We start from the raw sequence: 23,719 nt of genomic DNA, 5'->3' as shown, positions 1-23,719 counted from the left end.
ACTTTCTGAGACTATTCTGCTGCTAGGGAATGTATCGAAGAACTGATTTGGTAGTTGAAAGATGTCCTTCAAAGAAGGTATCTTATGGTATAAACCTTGCTTAGAGAACATTCAGTCTAAAAATAGCACTGTGGTTTAAAAATCAAGCTCTGGAGCATGACTGCTTTGGTTTAGATTTTGGCTCTGCCACTTATAGGCAGTATAACCACAATCTACTCAATTTTAACATATCTCGATCTACTTATTCATGAAATGGGGATAACAAAGTATCTATGGCATAGGATTATAAGAATCAGTTAATCAGCACACACAGAGCTTAGGAAAAATTACAGCATGTAACAAGCGCTCAATAATTATCAGCTCTTAAGAGTGCAAACATAGCAGCCAAAAAAAGAATCTCAAGACTAACTTTTTTGACCAAGCCATCAAAAACTGGAGGTATTAGTTTCCTAGTAGCTGAGTACTGCTTAGAAGGAACCAATGAAATAGGATTATAAAAATCTCATTTCAAGACCCATTTAACTTAAGGAGCTCCAAAGGGGCTCCTTAACATAGGTAGTCAATACACCATGGGTCTCTTGAGTTACTATTCTTTTACCATGTACGTATTTTTGTATTGATACTCGCCTTATATGCTCTTATATGTGACATGTGTTCTAAGAAAAAATGTTTTAAAACCTATTAAAATATCTAATCAAGGTTACATTTCTTTAATAGGAAAATTCTTCAAATTCAACCAGTTTTGACAAAAGGTTTTTAGTGGCCTGGGTCGGTTAAGTTACTGTAAAATTCATACCCCATCTTTTAAAAAACAAGCTGGACCATAAAGGCTGCCTACTACTACTTACACACTACCACTACAAAACAGAATCATATGTAGTTTTAAGTCTTTCTCCTTCATTACTAAAAAGTTCCCTTTGTGAACTGACATTTTTCTTTTGAAAATTAGTCCTATTTAATCTGTTTATTGCAGAGTTTAGATTTCAATGTTTTTATTATTCGTATCTATTTTTTCCTAATATAAGTGACTTCTCTTTACTGTGACCCTAATATATATAATTTGAAACGTTTATCTGATCTCATTTTCTACTAAAACAGGTCAACACATAATCTTCCTTTACCTTTTTAAGCTTTTTCTTGGCAGTTGCTGAAGCACTCGCATTTGCGTCTTTTTTCACAACTTTGTCTGAAGGTTCCTTTTTCCCATCAGATGCCACATCCCCTAAATTAGCAAGATCTGTCTCATCTCCCACTGAACTGCCACTTTCTAGCAGTGCTGCTGCTTCTTCTTCATCTACAAGCAGCTCATCTTCAGATTCAAGAAGCATGTTAGGTTCTTGTTCTGCCTGGTCATCCTTTGTATCTTTTTCACCATCTTCTCCTGATTTCTCTTCTTGTTCTTTACCTTCGGTGGTACTTTCAGTCTTCTGGGAACCATCAGTTTTGGATTTCTTATCACTTGGAGATTCTTTGCCATCTGGAGAGTAAGACCTTTTCCTGAAACCAAAAGATACATCTGAATTAATTCACCTGAGCTGGAAAACAAAAGTTTTTAATATACTAGTGTACACAAAGACACAGACACACACACAAAGGGAAATTACCGGGACTTATCTTTTTTCAGTAAGTCAATGCCTCTGTTGGGAATCTAAAAGACAAAATTTTACAGAAGTTAAATAAATGTATTAGAATTTGTAGTATAATTATCCAATTAACTAATGACTATGACCGTCCTTTATATATCAACTAAGCTTATTCAATCTCTGTAACCATACCTAAGAATTTAAGCTGAATATAGTTACCAATTCATTACAATCAACATTTCAATAGAGCAGTGAATAATAAACACTTTATTAACAGAACTCTGTTCAAATAAAATTTATCCTATATTCTTGGCATATAAAAATGTTTATAAGAATGTCATGGCTTGAAAAGCATGAAAACAAGCTTTATAATGAAGTAGAATCAAATACTACATACCCTGAGTACCAATTTTTTATATTTTTCAGACAGGTCAACTTTTACACATCTCCCTTGAAACCAAAGGGCCTTTTTCAAACAGTGGTCAACCATTGCCATTGCATCTTCTCTGGTCTCCATCTCAATAAAGGCCTAAAAAAAAATTAGCAAAGACATTATTTTTCAGAGAATTGTACAGAATTTTAGAGCTTATTTTTTTCTACCTGTTAGGAGAATTTAATCTTTAGTATAGAGATAGCAGTAAGAGTTAAAAATCACCCCGTGAAATAAGGGCAATTTGTCAGATTTACAAAGTATCTTGTCCAAATATTAAACCACCCGTATGCAGTCTTTTTGCAAAAGTAATTAAAGTACTAAGCTTAGAAAATATCACTCACAATACATTAAGGAAAATAACAAAAAATTAAAAAGTTTGGAAGGATATAAACTCATGTTGCTACAAAAGGGTTAACGAAAAAGAAAAAAAAGATGCTCTCCTTACTGTGAATTTTAAAAATGAAATACAAGTATGACATAACTTAATCCATCCATTAAACTCACATAATTTGAAAAGTCTTTAATATCCAGTGTTTGCAAAGCTCTCACTCTCAGACAATGCTGGTGTGACTATAAATGAATAGTATTTTTTGAAGAGCAATTTGACACCATCAAACTAAAGAAAGCAAGTATCAGGATCCAAAATTCCAATTCTGAAATTGTACCCTTCAATCAAATGCATAAATTCACATGCCACAAAGTCCACAGCAGCATTAATGGCACAGCCAAAATACTAGCAACTCTAATATCCATCAACTAAAGAAATTAAATTCATTACAGCTTACTCAATGGAATCATATACTGTGGAAAACAACAGTATGATATAATCCCATTTGAAGTAAGGGGAAAATGTATACCTATATACACAAAGGAAGATCTTTGGAAGCAAACTCTGGAAACAAATAGTGTTATTAACCAAGCAAGAGAAAAGATCTTTACTTTCCACTTTATTTATTCACTACAAATGAGAATATTAAACAAAAAACAAACAAAACTTAAAGCACTTTGAGAATTAATCTTTAAATAGAGCTTTACTGGAGTATAACTGCTTCACAATACTGTGTTAGTTTCTGTTGTACAACAAAGGGAATCAGCCATATGCATACATATGTCCCCATATCCCCTCCCTCTCGAGCCTCCCTCCCAATCCCAATCCAGGTCATCTCAAGGCACCGAGCTGATCACCCTGTGCTATGCTGCTGCCTCCCACTAGCTAACTATTTTACATTCGGTAGTGTATATACGTCGATGTTACTCTCACTTCACCCCAGCTTCCCCCCTCCCCACTCCATGTCCTCAAGTCCATTCTCTATGTCTATATTCCTGCCCTGCCACTAGGTTCATCGTTTTTGTTTTTCATTCCATATATATGTGTTAGCATACGGTATTCGTTTTTCTTTCTGACTTACTTAACTCTGTATGACAGACTCTAGGTTCATCCAACTCACTACAAATAACTCAATTTCGTTTCTTCTTATGGTTAACACTCCACTGTATGTATGTGCCACATCTTCTTTATCCATTCATCTGTCGATGGACATTTAGATTTGGATCATGTCCTAGCTATTGTAAATAGTGCTGCAGTGAACACTGTGGTACATGACTCTCTTTGAATTATGGTTTTCTTAGGGTATATGCCCAGTAGTGGGACTGCTGGGTCATATGATAGTTCTAATTTTAGTTTTTTAAGGAACCTTCATACTGTTCTCCAAAGTGGTTGTATCAATTTACATTCCCATCAACAGTGCAGATGAGTTCCCTTTTCACACCCTTTCCACGGGCCTCTCACTGTTGCAGCCTCTCCCGTTGTGGAGCACAGGCTCTGGATGCGCAGGCTCAGCAGCCATGGCTCACCGGCCTAGCCACTCTGCAGCATGTGGGATCTTCCTGGACCAGGGCACGAACCCGTGTCCCTTGCATCGGCAGGCAGACTCTCAACCACTGCGCCACCAGGGAAGCCCTAGATTTTTTGATAATGGCCATTCTGACCAGCATGAGGTGATACCTCACTGTAGTTCTGATTCGTATTTCTCTAATAATTAGTGACGTTGAGCAGCTTTTCATGTACCTCTTGGCCATCTGTATGTCTTCTTTGGTGAAATGTCTATTTAGGTCTTCCGCCCATTTTTTATTGAATTGTTTTTTTTGATATTGAGCTCCATGACTTGTTTGTATATTTTGGAGATTAATCCTTTGTCCATTGTTTCATCTGCAAATACTTTCTCCCATTCTGAGGGGTGTCTTGTCGTCTTGTTTATGGTTTCCTTTGCTGTGCAAAAGCTTTTAAGTTTACTTAAGTCCCATTTGTTTATTTTTGTTTTTACTTCCATTTCTCTAGGAAGGGGGTCAAAAAAGATCTTGCTGTGATTTATGTCATAGAGTGTTCTGCAAATGTTTTCCTCTTACAAGTTTTATAGTGTCTGGTCTTATATTTAGGTCTTTAATCCACTTTGAGTTTATTTTTGTGTATGGTGTTATGGAGCGTTCTAATTTCATTCTTTTACATGAAGCTGTCCAGTTTTCCCAGCACCACTTATTGAAGAGGCTGTATTTTCTCCCTTGTATGTTCTTGCCTCCTTTGTTGAAAATTAGGTGACCGTATGTGTGTGGGTTTATCTCTGGGCTTTCTATCCTGTACTGTTGATCTATATTTCTGTTTTCATGCCAGTACCATACTGTCTTGATTACTGTAGCTTTGTAGTATAATTTGAAGTCTGGGAGCCTGATTCCTCCAGCTCCGTTTTTCTTTCTCAAGATTGCTTTGGCTATTTGGGGTCTTCCGTGCTTCCTTACGAATTGCAAAGTTTTTTGCTCTAATTCTGTGAAGAATGCCATTGGCACTTTGACAGGGATTGCACTGAATCTGTAGATTGCTTTGGGTAGTACAGTCATTTTTACAATATTGATTCTTCCAATCCAAGAACATGGTGTATTTCTCCATCTGTTTACGTCATCTTTGATTTCTTTCATCAGTGTTGTATAGTTTTCTGAGTACAAGTCTTTCACCTCCTTACGTAGGTTTATTCCTAGGTATTTTATTCTTTTTCTTGCAATGTTAAATGTGATTGTTTCCTTAATGTCTCTTTCTGATCTTTCGTTGTTAGTGTATAGGAATGCCAGAGATTTCTGTGCATTAATTTTGTATCCTGCAACCTTACCAAATTCATTGATTAGTTCCTAGTAGTTTTCTGGTGGCATCTTCAGGATTTTTTATGTAGAGTAGAAAATTATGTCACATCACCTGCAAACAGTGACAGTTTTACTTCTTCTTTTCCAATTTGGATTCCTTTTATTTCTTTTCCTTCTCTGATTGCTGTGGCTAGGACTTCCAAAACTATGCTGAGTGGCAAGAGTGGACATCCTTGTCTTGTTCCTGTTCTTAGTGGAAATGCTTTCAGTTTTTCACCACTGAGTATGATGTTTGCTGTGGGTTTGTCATATATGGTCTTTACTATGTTGAAGAAGGTTACCTCTATCCCCATTTTTCTGGAGAGTTTTTACCATAAATGGGTGTTGAATTTTGTCAAAAGCTTTTTCTGCATCTACTGAGATGATCATATGGTTTTTAATCCTTAATTTGTTAATATAGCGTATCACATCGATTGATTTGCGTATACTGAAGAATCCTTGTATCCCTGGGACAAATGCCATTTGATCACAGTGTATGATCCTTTTAATATGTTGTTGGATTCTGTTTGCTAGTATTTTGTTCAGGATTTTTCTATGTTTTCATCAGTGATATTGGTCTGTAATTTTCTTCTTTTGTGGTATCTTTGTCTGGTTTTGGTATCAGGGTGATAGTAAATTTGGAAGTGTTCCTCCCTCTGCAATTTTTTGAAGAGTTTAAGAAGGATCGGTGTTAGCTCTTCTCTAAATGTTTGATAGAATTCACCTACTATGACTTTTAAAAAACTACCACTTGGCTAGAAAATTTATCTATAATAAGCTAAAGAACCACTCCACCTTGGATGCCAAATTACCTCCCCACCCTTTCTTCACTACAAATGAGGATATTAAAAAAACAAAACGAAACAAAAAACTTAAAGCACTCCGAGAAATAATATTTTTCAAAACTTCAACATGTATATTACCTGACTTTTCATCCTCATCAGTATATAATTCTTAATTTTCCCATAAGGCTCAGCAAGCTTGAGGACAGCACTGTCAGAATAGCCAGAATGAGGTAAATTGCTGAGATGTATCACACGTCCAAGCTCTTGTTTTTGATCAAACTTCTGGTCTGGCTTCCCTTCAGGTTTCTTTAATAAATGGGAAAAAAAAGAGAGGGAGGGGGAGTCAAACGTTGGTAGGTATGCCGTAATTATTAGTTAATACTTAAGATTATCCTAGATATTAGCAACAATTTAAAATATCTGTAAGTTAGTAAATATTAAAATGATGTATCAAATGGTTGGTAATACAAATCTGGAAAAACAGATATTACCTTTATTCTTTTATACTTCTGGGATAAATGAACTCTCACTGGCTTGCCAAATACTAATGCTGGTGTAGTTGTGTAATAATCCACTGCAGCCTGGGCATCTTCTGTGGTTGCCATTTCAATAAATGCCTAAAATGGCAAAAAAAATTATTTCCCCAAACCAACCAAATTCCACACTGCCCAAGTCTTTCCAAAAATATTTAATCATTAAATAGAAAGCATTTTCAAGAATCTAAAAGCAAAACAAGAAACCCAGCATTGCTAATTTGCTATTTATTAACGATCACCTCAGATTTTATTACCGTCATGATACTAAAACTATCATTTATTATGCCTACTGAATCTGAAATAATTCGGTGCCATTTGGGTAAAAGTTTGAAATGGTTTTCCAAATAATTATTCTTATATAGCCCTTATAGTAGCTGCAGTGTAATAATGACAATGTTACTGCTTAAGAATCACAATTTATAAAGTTACTAATAATCCATTAGTACTAGAATTTATTACAGATTAGTTCAACTATTGGCCCTTTGCTCTATATTACATTCCATATTGATGATTTAAGCTCTAACACAAAACTATGTAATCCCCTTAGGTAATATTTTAGTGATCAATAAATACTACACTTAACTCATACCTCATTAATTTTATTTAGAATCAGATGATTTGAAATAACTCCAAATGGTTCCACCAGCTGTAATAGTTGATATCTCAAGTTTTTCCCTCGCTGGAAATCCATGATGTGAACAACTCGGCTAGTTTCCTATCCATTAGGAAAAAATCAAGTTAGTAAACAAGTCTCTTTAGAAGCAATACGAAACAGGTTATGTATATTAAAACTTTTATAATCTACAGCCAACCGGAAAAAACTAAATATTTAAAAATATGTCACTGGGGCAAATCTCAAAGTTCCAGAAAACAGTATCTGCACTGATATTTAAATTGACTACCTTGTACATAATAATTAGATAGCAAAGTTCTTAACTTTGAATCAAGGTGAGATCTCTAGACTATGGACATAGGAAAACAAAGTTTTAATTCTTATCAAAGTCATATATAAAAGCCTGATGATTTTCAAACTAAAGCAATCTTCCTAATAAAGACTATGACACAAATTCAATTAGCAAGGATTCAAGTCAAATCACATTCCCCCGAATAGCTAAAACAGTAAAAGCAAGAGCTTTATTACTGACCACTCTGCCCTTTTGCATGTGTCTTGGTCCTTGCAGGTTTCCATTTCCAGCACCTTTATAGGGAAAAAGTATATTTTTCAGTCTTGTAATAAATATACTTGCGCTACCAGGCTATTTTAATTGAAAAACAGACATTTTTCAAACACAAATGAAGGATATTACAAATATCATATGAGTACCACATGTCTTCTCATGCAATGTTATTTCTGAGTTACAGTTATATGACACTTCTGCCTAACATCACTGCATTTAATTTTTATGATAAAAGCTCTTAGGGAAAGGTAACATGAATTTTATAATCACCCAGATTTCCTCTTGGTCCAACTGCTGGTCCCCCAAGATGAAATGAGGGAGGCGGAGGTCCCAGAATTCCTGGTGCTGGGTTTGTAGATTGCTGCAACATGAATGGATCACCCCTAGTATAATGTGAAAACATAAAATATAAAGCATGATAAAGTCCATCAGAAATAACTAAGATTTACTGCTAAAACATTTGTATGACTATGATTCCAATCTTTGGGGGCATTTATGTATGAAGTAACTAAGGAAAAATCTATAACAGTAAAATAAAAATTACTACATAAGATAGTTTCTAGAAATTCTTTCACCCACAGTGACTTTTACCAAACTCTCATATTCAATAAAGAAATTAAGAAAATATTGTTTATGAAATGTTGAAAAGTTTAACCTGAATTCCTTACATTGATCTCCTTTACAAACAATAGCTTAAAAAATTTAACTTACATTGTGTGTCCTGTATCATTGTCAGGATTCCATTCTGGGTAGCTTTAAAAAGACCAGAAAATTAACTTTAAAATAAAACTGTCCTATTCACTAAGTAGCCTCGTTTGGCCTTTAAAATAGAGATTATTCATTAGTAAAGTTATACAGAGTCTAAGTGTTAGAAATATTACAGTTTAAAAACATGACATGTAGATATTTCCAAAGGAAAATTTCAGAGTTTCAAATTAATCCAAATGGAGAATAAACTTGTTCTGTATTGCCTGAAAATGTAGGTAATGTATGTTGCAATTAAAATACTCCTGTATTTGGTTTTTTTGGGCCATGCCACATGGCTTGTATCCCCAACCAGAGACTGAACCCGGGCCCTTGGCAGTGAAATTGTGTGTAGTCCTAACCACTGGGCCGCTAGGGAATTCCCTATATTTGTTAATTCACAAAGAGGAAAAGTGGTGCATGAGGGACTGGAAATGTGGATTACATAGGGAAACAAAGACTGACCACAGATTTTCTTTCTCCAATATTAAATACCAAGAGCAGAGCTGACTTGTGGCACTAGACAGAAAGGACAGCCCCAACAGAGCATAGCATACGTGAAAATGGCCACTTCAGTGAACAATGGGTATCATGTGCTATTTAGGCAGGGAGATTCTTTAGGAATTCAATTTCATTCTAGCAGCTTAAACTCAGAATCAAAAGTATCTCAAAAGCAAAAAATACATCCTGAAGGGTTCTGCTTGAAAACTAACTTGTAACTTCTAGTAATTTCCCCCCTTTCCACATCTTCTATATTCTTAGAGCACGTATTACTGTTACTGCAAATGCTCTTATGAACTTGTTCTATGTACCAAAGGCTATCTTTGTCTATTAATTCTTTCAATTTGTATAAAAGAACAAACGTTTATTAACCCTAGAAATAATATTAAATAACAAAGTACCACTACCACTGCATCTAACATCCCATATACAATTCCAGATCTAAACATTTTGTTTGTAATTGGCATTGCCTGGGACAGTATCAACTATGCAATAATAACAATGTGGATATTACAAGTAAACGGTGAACTCCCCAAAGCAATCAATGGGTGTTTCTGATTCACGATAAGGATGCTTTAAAGGTATTTCAAACTCCTACATTTCAAGAAGAAGCTGGCATCGACGACTGTGACTTGCTCCATTGATATGTTGACTCCACTCCTGTAGCAAAGTAAATTAGCAGAATTAACAAAAATAAAACTAAGGTTTTTTCATTTGAACCATTCAAAATCTAGGATGTTAATCTATACATAGTATAAGCAGAACAAACACCTGCCCATTCACTAATCACACTGAATTAATTTAAAACCATTTCTCTGAATCCTTGTAGCTTGATCCTGCCCTCAAATACGCCATGCACATTCTTGGAAAAACTGGATAACTTGGTTAATATACTAACAGACCTGACAGGGAAAAGATATAGAGTTAATAAAGATCAAGAGTAGTAACTGACCTTGAGATCAGCAGGCATATTAATTTCTGCTGTGGATGAAACTGAATTTTATTTACGTACCATTAGAATTGCTTTTATAGAACTCTAAATATGATAAAAATATCCATGCTTATATCACTTTAGAAAATATATACTATAAATGTGAATAATTAGTTAAAAATAGTATCTTTAATTTCATCCAGCCTTTGAGGTATGTTGCAAGTGTACTACAGCCATAAAAAACTAAGTTGATTCAACAGGAGTGACTTTTCTAGAAAATGCTCCCATTTATCAAAAAACTAAGCTCCCATTATACTTCCCAAAATCAGAGAAGCAAATTTTAGGAGTGTCCATTTCTAAATTTTAGGGAGGAAAACATTTTATTTCTTCAGTATTTGCTCCTGTGTGATTATTTTAAATTTGAAGGGATTAATTTTTTCCTATTTTATGCAAATAAACTTTCCTTTCTTTAGTTAAAAATTCACATGTAAATGATTAACATTTTAGGCAATATAAGAAAGTTAGGAAAAGTAGGCTTTGCTGCCAGACTGCCTACATTTAATTCCCAAGGTGCCACTTACTAGATGTGAATCCTTCGTGTAAGTTATTTAAATTCACTGTGATTCAATATTCTCCTAGGATTTTGTGAAAAGTAATGAATTAATAAAGGTAACCTGTTTATCAGAACATTGCCAGGCACATAGGAAGTGCTAATAATAAAAAAATTTTAGAAAGAAAGAAAAGCAACTATTATTACATTGCTTATAAAGAAAGCTATCTTGTTTTACACTTCCCACTTTACAAGTATTATTGTTTCACAAATCCCCACAAAATAAGGCAACTTTTCCAACACCCACACTACCTAATACATTATATTTGGAATATAAAACATGGTCAGGCAATGTTTTAAAAAGGGAGTCTCACAGCTGAACTAAAATAAGGAACCAAATTACAAGAGACACCATTCTGAAACTTTTCAAAAAGTTACTTTATAAATGGGATCTAATTTTTAAAAACTAACTTACATTTTGAGAGTTTACACACATTTCTATGCCCTACTAAAATTAACCAGAACTGTGAAAGAGGTAAAATGGAACACATTCAAACAGAATGGTACTTCTAAGAACTTGGGGAACTATCTCTCAAAGCTGGATTGTCTTTTTAAAATAATGGCTAATAAGTAAGGAACTGGAAGAGATCTCTCCAGCTGGCTCTACAACCAGATATTTGGGATATAAAACATTTCTACTTGCAAAGCAACAGACCATCGACTTGTTGGAGGCCACTTTAAAAATGGCTGTAACCAAGAGGCGCCATAGGTGAAGTTCACAAAATTCAGAAGCGGGATTAAACAAATACGTTAACTTAGAATTTTCTTAACGAAAAATATTCAGATTTAAAATATCCTTGAGAAGTAGTGTGTTGGGAGAGGAGCAAAAGTTACCCTATTAGGCATGCTTCTAATTAATAGGAGATGGAAAGGATATCTAGTTGACCAGAAGTTATTTATATCCAATCCCCCATGATCTTTAAAGGTTCAAACTTGTGAAAGTATGGCTGGTCTTACAAAGTACTAGAAGGAAAGCCAAGATCAAAGAATCAGTTATATATCTCCCAAACCCACCCATTACTAATCTGCACTACCATACCTGATCTTTTACTGTTTGGTCTAAGGTGAGGATTAAGAGCCAAAAGGTTTTTTAAAAAACCTATATCCTTGGATTCTACATGGAGGTAACTCTCACATCAGATTAATAAAGAGTAAGGATTCACTTTTTGAATTCAGAAGTTCTGCAGGAAAAACTACATTCACCTTGATGTCACTGAGATACCTAAATTATATAAAGAAAAGATAATTTGGAGAAGCACATGTGGAATGGCAGAATAAAGAATAACTTAAGGGCTTCTAGAATACTGAAAGGAAAATATGAACTCAAGTGACAAGACAGTGAAAGGGCTGTAGTGGCCAGTTTTCTTTAAGTGAAAGGAATTTTGAGGCAAGTTTGAGGCTGTGTAGAAAAGCAACTTGATGTTCTACAATGACCTAGAAAGAAATAAAAGCAACACCATCACTGAAAGTTACTTAAAATATCAAAAATAATGATGACAAATTAGATGTTTCTCACCTAAAAGTTTCTTATTTCATAGTAAGAAGAAGTTTTGATCATGTAGGCTATTTAACGTTACTACTAAGTGAAAAGAACAGATTTTCCAAGTTATGCAGCAATACCAGAGAGCAGGATTAAATGTTAAAAAAATTTTCATTATCTACTTTCTCTAAACTCATTGATTCTACATCAGCTATAAATTAAAAAGATCCCTACTAAAAGTGAGTATTTTTTCCATAATGAAGATATCCAGAAAACATTAGCTATGTTAAGGAAACTAAAATACATTAAGAGAATCCAGGTGCTAAAACTTCTTAAAATTGGTACAATTTACAAATACCATAAATTTTGTAAACCAAACAATCAAAGGGCCTCTAAAGTAATTCTTAACTGTTTCTAAATTTGTGATAAAATACCCAAACTAGCTAGGGTACATGCATTTTTACAGGTTAAAAGTACCTCTTGCACTAGGTAAGGTGTCTTACTCTTGAATTCAAAGTTTCAAATATATTCTTTTGTCAATTTAGGTCCATTTACTATCATTATTTATTAATATAACTGTTAAGCAACTAGAAGGTAACAACATTTGGAGAGAAAAGTATAATCATATATAAAAATGGAAACTTTTTTTCTGATTAAAGTCCTTCTTGGTTTTCTTTTGTGTTTATTTACTGAATTGTTTTCCCATGTGTAAGCAGCAAGGTTAAATGACTGCTCAAAGTCAGGAAAAGGAGACTTCCAACAACAGCTTTTGATTTATGATGACTCCAGTAGCAAAGATTTTAAGTCCCTTACAATCACTTTGAGACACTGTAACTAGCTATCTTCCTTAGAGTTTAGAGAACCTGCGAATATTTCTCGTATTGCCATTTCTGCGAACAGGCAAGAAGTAACAAAATATTTTGAGTCACCAAAGTTTAATGGACTTTTTCATTAAATCAATTCATACCAGACCTAAAACTTGAAGCTTGGTACCGAACAAAAACTAAATTCCATGATATACTTAGTGTATCCAACAAATCTGAAAAAGGAAAACCAATCTGAAAAAGAAAAATTCCCTAATTTTATGAGTTTGTGGTTCTGTCTTAAATGAAAATTAATCTATGAACGTAAATTTAGCATTTGAAGTTAATTTATTTTGACATGGATTAAAGATTAAAATATCCCCTGTATACTTAAATTATTGATGCATTATTTCAAAAGATTTTTGTATTATAAGGAATACATACAGATATTTAGCTAAGAATTATTCTTAAAGATATTTTTCAAAGTACTCTGTAAATTCAAATAATATAAGAAGTTTCTTCTCTTACTTATCTGAGACAAAAATATTGAGATCCAAACACAGAAAAGGGATTGATTGGTAATACTTTTAAAAAGATTAAAAACAAAATCTCTAATGACCTATATGATATAGTTTGCTCAAAAATCAACACTCACTTAAAAATGCATTTAAAAGGGATAGATATGAAAAGAAAATGACCCTTCCAAATGTTAATGTGAAGAAAAAACCCTGTAACAGTAACCATCAAATCAGTTTCATGGCAGCAACATGTTCCAGTTAAGTACAGCACATCAGGAAAAATGGATGGTCAGATTACAGATCGAGCTAGTGGAGTGCTATAATGTTGACCTTAAGTCAACTGCACTGTATTTTGGGGGGAAAAAACCAGTGCGAATGATTAGCATTGAAAACGTTGAAAGAGAAAAGACAATATATTTAAAAGGACATTTTGAAAAAGTTCCCATTTTGCCAGATGTGATAATTAAAGCAAAGGAGAATTCGATTTTTTTTTTCCTCAAATGACTATACCAGAAGTCTAAGCCTAAGTCGGAAAAAGAACATGCTTATGAGGAACACAGAGCAGGATACTGCAGTAGCTGATTTTCCCAAGTCTCTAAAGGGATAGATGCAATATGGGATAATAAAAAGTGAGTTTTGAAGTATGTTTAAGAAAGTTGTGGAAAAGGAGAAAAAAAATGATGAAAAAATTTCAGTTATAGCATGAGAGTTTGTGTTAAAGGGAAATTAAAAAAGGAAGAATGAACTAATCTAAAATATGAAATATACTGAAACAAACACCAGGGCTCTACATTAACTCTTTCCCTGTAGCCACAGATAAGGAAAAAAAGAGAATTGTTCAAGAATACATCTTTACTACATACGAATCAGTAATTAAGACAGATGGAGAGCTGATTATCTAGCATCCTGAATAGCAGAGCACATTGACTGCAAAAAAACCAAAAACAAAAATATATATATATACTTAAAACAATTCAACAAAGCAGACAAAAAACCTGCTTAAATATACGATTAAGAAGAACATATTGATGCCAAAAACCAACAAGATAATCCCAGTGGATGACAGCTTTGTGGCCAGAAGTAATCTAGGCAGATTGTATTAATGTAAAGCCCTGGTTTAAAATGCTCAAAAACAATTACCTTCGAAATAAAGTAAGTGTTCTCAAAAGTATAAAAATTCTTGATCAACTCAATGTCACCAGACTACAGAATTAGAGTAAAAGATATAGGTAAATACAGAATAGGCACTACAACGTAAAAGAAATTAGAAGTATCTGTTGCATTAACTCACCTTATTAGAATGAACTGGCAAATCACATATAGAGCACAGATGGGGATAACCCTTCGGTAAGAGTCCATGGAAGTCTTCAATATTGCTACTTGGAGGAGCGCCCCTCTTTTTCTCAAAGAGAGATCTCTCTTGTAAGGGGCCAGGACCACGTCCCATTCTCTCATACTCACTGTCAAATTTATGATAGTTATGCGAGGTCTCACCAAAAAAAGAATCATCCCTACACCTTTCTCCATCTCTTAATCTGTCATCTTCATAATCCATTCTGTCATAATAACCAGATTCTTGAGAACGACTTCCATGGTCATAATCAAGCACTGGGTTGAGACTAGGACCACGATCATCAAAACTATCTCTTCTAAAGTGCCTTTTTTCTTCCCAATCGTCCCTAGGTACTCTGTATGGTGGCTCCCGTGTAGCAGATCTGCCATCTCTACCATAACTCAATGTAGGGCCTTCTTCAGTTCTCCTCCTTTTAAGCTGTAGAAGGATTTGGGGCAAGTTCTCAGGAGTAATCTTGTCCTCTGGATAACGACTCAGTTCATCTAAGTCTCTAGCAGACAGACCAAAGCTGGCCAAAATGTTACTGGCCTGGTCTGCATCTCCACGGTGTTGAGAAGACAAAGGGAGCGGACCTCTACTTCCAATGTTAAATATAGACTGCAAATTATGGGAAGAAGTACTAGCAGAAGACAGTGCACTATGAGCTCCTTGTTGATTCAATGAAGAACTCATTCCAAGATTCATTAAACTAGCAAGGCGTGCAGTACCCTGGTTCATCCTTCCAAGAGATGCTGGCATACTTAAAGACTGGGTAGCAGCAGCAAGAAGGCCTATTCCTGCTGCAGACAGGTCACGCCCATGACCCTGCGAGTCCCTACCGAGAGATGACTGCTGGAATGACTTGGACATTGTAGAACTATCTCTTGTCTAGTTTATAGATTAAAAAAAAAATTTTTAGAAGATGGCCAAAAAGAAAGCTCAAACTAGAAAACTAGGTTAACTTTGCTTCAAAAAATGGTAACGCCAAGAAAAAGGATCAATAATGACTGTAGAATCTTCTTCAAGCTGAGAACCAGCAGACAACTCTGTAGAAAAATAAGCAATTTTAGTCATAAATCCCTTTAAGTAGATGCCGTTTTTTTAGAAAAAAAACTTATGCATCATGTTGATTAAAAAAAAAACATTTAAGATCTCAAACTTACAAGGAATTACATAACTTAAACAGATTTCAGATGTATGCAGAGCCTGCATATAGATATTTAAAAAGTAGTCTTTCATGCTAAAGTTTAACTATTAAAGGGAATTTCATACTGAATTTAAAAACATTTCAATTGAAGGGTTAGATGTCTGAATACATCAAAATTTCAATAAAAATATAGATGGGTCTCTTCTTTTAGAAGAATAAAAATACACCCTATAGTATGATGCTTAAGTTCCAGAAGACTAAAAACAAAAAATCAAGGTCAGCAAGTCAAAGATGAATCAGTTGTATTCTGTTTTAGAAAATGAGACCTATTAACACTATCAGAAAGAACCAAGTAAAATCACAAGTAAACGAAGCTTAGGTGTCAAGTACCTAGTATAAGATCTAAGATCAAACACAACAGTTGAGACCTTTATGCAGCAAAATCAAATTGAGGTAAAGACAGATGTGAAGAAAAATAAGTGACTTCCTACAGTTTAAGGATTTCTGCACAAATTTAAGCCAAACAATTAACTGCCTTCTTACTGTCCATCCTGTATCAGGCAGTTGCTTATTTCATCTCTAGTCTTAAAAGGTAAGGAGAACTAAATATGCTCAGTACAGAAACAGGAGACCTCCCAAGAAAAAACCCAGGTACAGGAAGTATAGGTGATTTAAAGAAGTGAAACTCCCCAAGGTAGCAGCCATCGACATTCACTTAATGCTCAGGGCCACAGCACCCCTAGAGCTCAAAAAAAGGTGAAAATGAAAATGAGATCTTGCTTACACAGATTTCTGTAAACATAGATTCTTTCACAAGAATAGCCCAATCACCTTGAAAATTTAAATTCTGAATGCGATCCTCCAAGATGTGTTTCCTCCAAGACGTGAAAATAATGAAATTATTTTCATTTTCCTTCTTATATTGTTATTTTACCTCAGAAATTGTTACATAAGAATTTGGAAAGCATTTGTGTGAGCTCATAAAGTACCAGTTAAACGATATACACAATAAATGTCCTAGATGAAACAATTTTATAATCACAATTACACACAGAGGTTTATAAGTCTTAAATTGTTTGCTACATAATTCTACTAGGAGGCATTGCTCAGTTAACTTTTATACATTTCATCACCCATACCCCTAAGTACTGTTAGTTTAAAATATTAAACTTTATTAATGTAAAAACCAGGCAATATTCAATAGTTACAAGTCTATTATGGGACCAATTCCACCAATGACAGATTAAAGTAAGGAAACACTGGATGAAAACAGTGGTAGAAGAAGTATAAAAAAAAGTTGCAGGCAAGACTTTAGATTTTACAAAAAGATGTAACAAAGTTAAAAAGACATAGAAATGCTATCAGAGGTGACTGGAAGTACAGAAGATGTTTTTGCACACCAAGAAAGACGAATTTGAGAAGACACTAAAGAAACTAGTTCTAGATGAGATCCATTATGTAAACTACTTAGGCCTTAAGATTAATAAAGACAAGACTAAGTGTACATCATTGGATGAAGGTTTGTTTGATATGACTTTTAAATGCCATACAGAATGCCGGTTGAAATATTGTGTAAACATTGGTAGGACCCTCTAAGTTTTCATGTATACTTTGTTTTTTAAAAAAAGAAATCAATACCATTAAGAGGGTTTTTCAAAATCAAAAATTCAATGTATAGAGGTTACTATTAATTGCAGCTTTGCCCTTCATTTGAGAGGCAAAGCTTTGTATTATTGAAAAGCCAGTCTTTTGAAAGAACTATTCTTTCCCTTAGGGAAATTATACTGCAGCATTATGATCGTATGTAAATATTTTAATTGATCATATTTTAAGGGAAATAAATGATTGTTGCATTACAGAATTATTTTTCTTTGTAGCATATATGAAAATGGTGGATCTGCAAAAAGGAAAGTTAAGAGAAGTAAAGGTAAAAGGTGATAACCTTAAGACAAACAGAAAATGGATGTCAGAAAAACTAAGAAAAAGGGCAAGACAAACTATGTAAATCCCATGACAACTTGTAATTCTTAAGAATAACAATAGTTTTGTGACTCAGAGTTTCAACTTAAAATGCTCAGCTTCAACTTAAAATGCAGTCCCACACAAAGACATGAGAGTAGCATTACTGAAAAAGAACTTAAGTCAGACTTTTGATTGAAACAAAGTTCTTAAAAATCTTTTATTAGAACAAAGAAATTAAGAGAAATCAGACAAGACAGCACTGGTGCAAGAACATTTACAAAAAGTTCCTTTAGATCTTCAGTCAATGGTGAACATAAGACGAACAAGTCACTTTAAAAGGCTCCTTTAAGCAAGACCTACTGCCTATGAAAGTTAGCACAATACTGAGAGGTTTACTAAGTTACCAAGATTTTTAAAAAAGATTAGCTTCTTTTACTGTATTTTCCCCCCATCATTATAAAGTTGCCTTTTCATAGAGATTAATAAAGCTTGAAAATAATTCCTTTGAGATAACTAACCTAGAATGTAATATCAAAATCCAATTTACCCATTTAAATTCTTTATACAATAAATTCTAAATGCCCATTAATGCAGAATCTTTCACTTCCAAAAGAGAAAGTACCTCCACCCCACCCCCAACCAGGAAACATCAGAAAAAGAACGACTAATTAGGCTTGCTTTACAAATGCCATTTAACTACAATCTGATATTCAAATTCTCAATGAACAGATTTAAATCTCATTTTAATACACAATTCTAAATTATTAACCTGGAACTTAAACCTAGTTCATGATATAAGTGCTACTAAAGATGTTAGCTTCACCTTCAACAGATGAACAAGTATCTGTATGTATGGCTAAGAAATAAGCTTCAGTTAATAATATTCAACCTCCACATTCCATGAATACTATCTGATACTCTTTATTGGATTTATTTTCTTCAACAATTAAAAGAAATGGAAAACTAAAATATTTCAGAAAACAAATGAAAGCTTAACACATCCAGAAAGTTCATGGAGAAAACAAAGTTGTTTCATATTTTTATTTCCTATGTAAAATAAAGATTACCTGTTAGTCCTATTACATATTCATTCTTTCAAAGGGTTATTTAGCAGGAAGTGAAATGACCATAAGCAGACTTTAGTTCTTTAAAAGACATTATAGAAAAAAATCTTCAGCTTCTAAATTTAAAAATGCTGTTTTAAAGGTATCTAATACCATCATATGGATCTTTATGCTTTCAATTGTGTGAAATAATCACTTCTTAAAAACAAATTTTTTTTTTTTTTTTGCTGTACACGGGCCTCTCACTGTTGTGGCCTCTCCCGTTGCGGAGCACAGGCTCCGGACGCGCAGGCTCAGCGGCCATGGCTCACGGGCCCTGCATCGTCAGGCGGACTTGCAACCACTGCGCCACCAGGGAAGCCCCAAAACAACTAATTTTAAGATGGTATAATCATAAAGGCTTATAGAGATGTTCAGGAAAGAAATATCCACTTATAATAACCCTTTAATCTCACATAAAAATTTAACACACAACAGCCAAAAAACAATAGTTTCTTGCAGTATTTTCCCCATCTGAATTAAAAACACAAAAGGGTGTTAAGAAATTTTCAGATTTTCCACGTTCTATCAAGGTCAAACACCCTTGTGATTTAACTTATTCATGCGAAAATATGCCAAATACACGTAGCAACCAACAATACCAATACAGTAAAAATGTCCTAACCATTTCACCAACAGATGGCAGGGACAGTTCACTATTAGTAATTTAAAGCATTGACTACTCTGGTCAGAACTTTTAAAGCAAGCAACTGACTCATTTCCAATTAAAATACAGGGTTAGGTTAATTACTCCTTAAAGTTTCTCATTTATTAAATTTATAATGGCTTTATAAATAACTTATCAACATAGTTTCCATTTTAGAGTGTTAAGTAAATTTTCATTTTCCCATTAGCTTATGTCACTATATGTTTTCCCAATATATGTTTATAACTTGTGTTTCATTTAAGGGTTTGATTTTTAAAAAAGATTGTTATCTGAGGAACTATTCAACTTTATATATTGAGCTTGAGCCACTTTAAAAACTTATATTTTAGTCTGTGTTCTTCAGTGCCATAATCTCACTTCAGTATGGCATGCCTTTAAGTGACTTACAAGGTTTTTTAAAAAAAACAAACTACTAATTAATTTAAATAGTAAACCCCCTAGGAAATACTGTCCCAGATTCTTTTTTAAATTGAAGTATAGTTGATTTACAATACTATATTAGTTTCAGGTGTACAGCATAGTGATTCACTATTTTTGCATATTATACTCCACTATAAGTTATTACAAGGTAATATCCTTGTTGCTTATCCAGCTCTATTAATTTCAGTTTTGTATAAAGCAGTATGTGCCTCATCACACAATAAAGATAGAACCATATAAAGTGTCGTGCCCGGGAAGGCTGAAAAACAAGTATTATTTTTAAATGCTTTAAGACTGTCGGTGTTAATCCAATCACAGACCTGGATTCAACTTCTTGATCCTTAGGCTAACACAGTACCTTCATCTGCTAAAATAGAAATCTTCACGGTAATCCACAGAAAGGATTCCTTTTATTCAGACTTGGAACATTTTTCTTTTTCCTAGGTTTAAATGTTTTTCCTAGTGACTTTATCAACTAGACATTAAATATTTTCAGATTAAGCAATAGAGAAAACTGATTAAGTAAATTCATACTACAGGAAAGAAAATTATTCCATATAACTGGCAATTTTGACTCTTGATTTGACCTAAGACACTAACTTGGCTAACTCTCCTCTCTACTTAAAAGCAAAATTTGTGGTTTTTCTCAAGGCACCATTCTGCACTCTTAAAACTTTCCCCCTCCACTCACAACTTTACGATCTACTGCTCCTACTTTCCACAAACATTTGTACAACTCTCTGATTTGATATAAACTGAGATTTTTAGAGCCCAAATGCCTGGATTTGAATCCCAGTTCTACTACAAAGTAGCTATGTGACCTTGGGCAAATTACTTAACATCTCTGTGTTTGTTCCCTCATATGCAAAATGGGAATAAAAATAACACCCATTTCGTAAGACTTGGTACATGGTAAGCACCATAGTGATCATTTACTTTATGCAATCTGCTCCTCACAACCAATGAGAAATGAGAAGTAAAAGGACTGGCCCAGAGACATAAACACCTTTCACTTTCACTGCGCTATTTCATATATCAACTATACTATCATGTCTCATCCCTTTCTATTTAAAGTCAGATTTAAAATCTGAACTTTGTTTCTGAACCAGAAGTCTGCTTTAAAAGACCAGATTTAAAGGCTGGCAGTAACCTAGACAAATAAGACTGAAGAAGAGAAGTGGATTCTAGTGAAAGTAAACAAATTAAACCTCTTCCCTCTACATTCTCTATTTCCAATCTACCTTTAAATTACCTTCTCATCCTTCAGAAATGCAGTCCATAACTCTCTATCTCCTCTGCCATAACCTTACTGGAGATACTCTGTCCTCTTGCCCTCCTGATGGCATCCGTGTATTGGATCCATGTTCACAGGTTTCAATATAAGCCTCCTAAAATATCACTCATTATTTTACTCTCTTCAAAAATATACTACTCGCGCTGCGGACTAACTAAGCCTGCAGGCAACAACTACTGAGCCTGCGCGAGAGAAGCCCACGCACTGCAACAAAGAGTAGCCCCTGAAAGCCCGCACACAGCAACGAAGACCCAATGCAGCCAATAAATAAACACACACATACACACACACAACTCCCTACTACTTACCACATGAAGTCCACACTCAAATACAATTATTAGCTGGAATGTGTCTCTCCGTTCTCCATTTAATACTAGTAATTCTCTTAAGGCCCAGCACCACCCCCTTTATATCATACATTATACAAACCTGTGTGTATAAACACCAAAGTTTAGAAACGTTAACGAAACCTTAGATACCTTCTACCTACCAATTTCCAGTGATTCCTCCTCCCCTTCTGCAGTCTCTTGTTTTTAAGTCTTACCACTTAATAGACATATATCTTGTTAAACAGTGTTAATTTAGCATTTCTGAATTTTATACAAATTGGCTTAAAATGTATGTATTGCTTACTTTTTAAAACTGATTTACACATGGATTACATCTACATTTTCACTGCAATATAGATACCATTAGGGCACATACACTTATCTGTTTTGCAGATGATGCACATTTAGACTGTTTCCAATTTCCTGTCATTAACAAGAAGGCTGTTATGAATATTTCTAGGTTTCCTGCTGCTTAAGTGTAAAGTTCCCTCGTCCATTCTGCTTTCCCAGAATATCATAGCCCACAGAAGGAAACATAGCTAAGCATTAAAATTGTTCTGTTGTTCCACATCTTTTCACAGCTAGAAAATTTTTTTTACTTTTTGATGTGAACCATTTTTAAAGTCCTTATTGAATTTGTTACAATACTGCTTCTGTCTTATGTTTTGGTTTTTTGGCCTCTGGGGGGGCACGTGGGATCTTAGCTCCCCCACCAGGGATTGAAGCCGCACCCCCTGCATTGGAAGGCGAAGTCTTAACCACTGGACCGCCAGGGAAGTCCCAAGAATATTTTAAGTACAAAGGTTTGTATTTCTTTGCTATTACTGTTCCTTTCCCATCTACTGTGTGATTCAGGTGTTCCAACACTTGACTTTAAACTTTCATATATGGTATAAGCTCTTTTTTCAGTGACTATACCAAAGGGAGACGTTTAATATCCTAGAAATTCCCACAGAGAAAAAAAAAAACAAACCCACCACACACATCACCTTTAAAGACCAGAAAGTTGTCTATTTCATTAACAATCTATGATACTACAAATCAAAGATCCTACTGAGGGCTTCCCTGGTGGCGCAGTGGTTGAGAGTCCGCCTGCCGATGCAGGGGACGCGGGTTCGTGCCCCGGTCCGGGAAGATCCCACATGCCGCGGAGCGGCTGGGCCCGTGAGCCATGGCCGCTGGGCCTGCGCGTCCGGAGCCTGTGCTCCGCAACGGGAGAGGCCACAACGGTGAGAGGCCCGCGTAAAGCAAAAAAAAAAAAAAAAAAAAAAAAGATCCTACTGAGACTCTAGTATCAACAGATTACTTTCCATATTTGCATTTACTGCTAACTGTGACAACTATAGGCATTTCCCCCCTCTCCGCTCTTCTTATCCAGCCGAATATCCAACAGCAAGAGCTGGGAAGACCTATCCCACCCCACCACCATGGGAACCCTCTGTTTTCCTACTAACGTGTTCTGACAGGTACCAACAACCACAGGCTATTGGTACTCTACAAAAGGCAGGCAGAGATTTGCTATTTAAAAAAGTTTCCAGAAAAAACCCAAGTATTTTATATCAATTAGCCTTAATCTTTGGAATAGTTTTAAAATCTTTAATAATTAAAAATTTTAAGTTAAAAGAAATTTTAATTAAAAAGAATTGTACATAAACTTTCATTGCTACTTCATGTAAATTTTAATTTCAGCAACTCCTGAGCCTTTTTTATACAGACATTAGGGCTTGACCTACAACTGGAAAATCACATGGAGGCTGCAACACATCAAAGTTACTGCATCTATTCAGACCTGCCACAGTAATAAATTATATTCAGGTGAGGAAAGATAACACAGCATTTATCATATAACTTCTACTGTATTACAGTTTATATTTAAGCTTACCGTCAATATCGCCTGGGGTAAGTCAAAAGCTAAAGTACTTTAAAGGCTACCTATCCAAAGTCCTCTCAATCCACTGGCTTCTCTCTACTCTACCTTTATCCACTAAACAGCTTTTCTACCTATAAACCTTTTAACAAGCATGTCACAACCCTTGATCCTAATGGTCCAATGAGAAGACCCACTACATACCTAGGAATTTTAAATTAAAGCAATTTCCTGGATAGTGTTAATTAACCCTGGAATAACCACATATATAAAAAATTTCAAAACTACACTGTCTACAACCCTTCCACCTTACCCACAATGAATTTA

The 23,719-nt window shown here is 34.6% G+C and overlaps 1 protein-coding gene across 3 annotated transcripts in view; it reads right to left on the bottom strand.

The window, feature by feature from the left end:
- The window catches only part of MATR3 (matrin 3), a 48,961-nt gene that overhangs the window by 3,514 nt on the left and 21,728 nt on the right, over positions 1 to 23,719 (bottom strand). For all 3 annotated transcript variants that reach the window (XM_024752199.1, XM_024752198.1, XM_024752200.1), the window contains 11 exons: positions 14,562 to 15,649; positions 9,527 to 9,588; positions 8,395 to 8,436; positions 7,954 to 8,066; positions 7,651 to 7,703; positions 7,095 to 7,220; positions 6,461 to 6,586; positions 6,108 to 6,275; positions 1,981 to 2,112; positions 1,605 to 1,648; positions 1,122 to 1,497 (listed from right to left, as the gene is read on the bottom strand). In XM_024752199.1, coding sequence (XP_024607967.1) covers positions 1,122 to 1,497; positions 1,605 to 1,648; positions 1,981 to 2,112; positions 6,108 to 6,275; positions 6,461 to 6,586; positions 7,095 to 7,220; positions 7,651 to 7,703; positions 7,954 to 8,066; positions 8,395 to 8,436; positions 9,527 to 9,588; positions 14,562 to 15,473 — 2,154 coding nt within the window. In that variant the 5' untranslated portion in view covers positions 15,474 to 15,649. The remainder of the gene's footprint in view (positions 1 to 1,121; positions 1,498 to 1,604; positions 1,649 to 1,980; positions 2,113 to 6,107; positions 6,276 to 6,460; positions 6,587 to 7,094; positions 7,221 to 7,650; positions 7,704 to 7,953; positions 8,067 to 8,394; positions 8,437 to 9,526; positions 9,589 to 14,561; positions 15,650 to 23,719) is intronic.

Source organism: Neophocaena asiaeorientalis, unplaced genomic scaffold (assembly GCF_003031525.2).
Source record: "Neophocaena asiaeorientalis asiaeorientalis breed wild unplaced genomic scaffold, Neophocaena_asiaeorientalis_V1.1 scaffold204, whole genome shotgun sequence".
NCBI lineage: Eukaryota > Metazoa > Chordata > Mammalia > Artiodactyla > Phocoenidae > Neophocaena > Neophocaena asiaeorientalis.
This window is presented reverse-complemented; position numbering and strand designations above follow the sequence as displayed.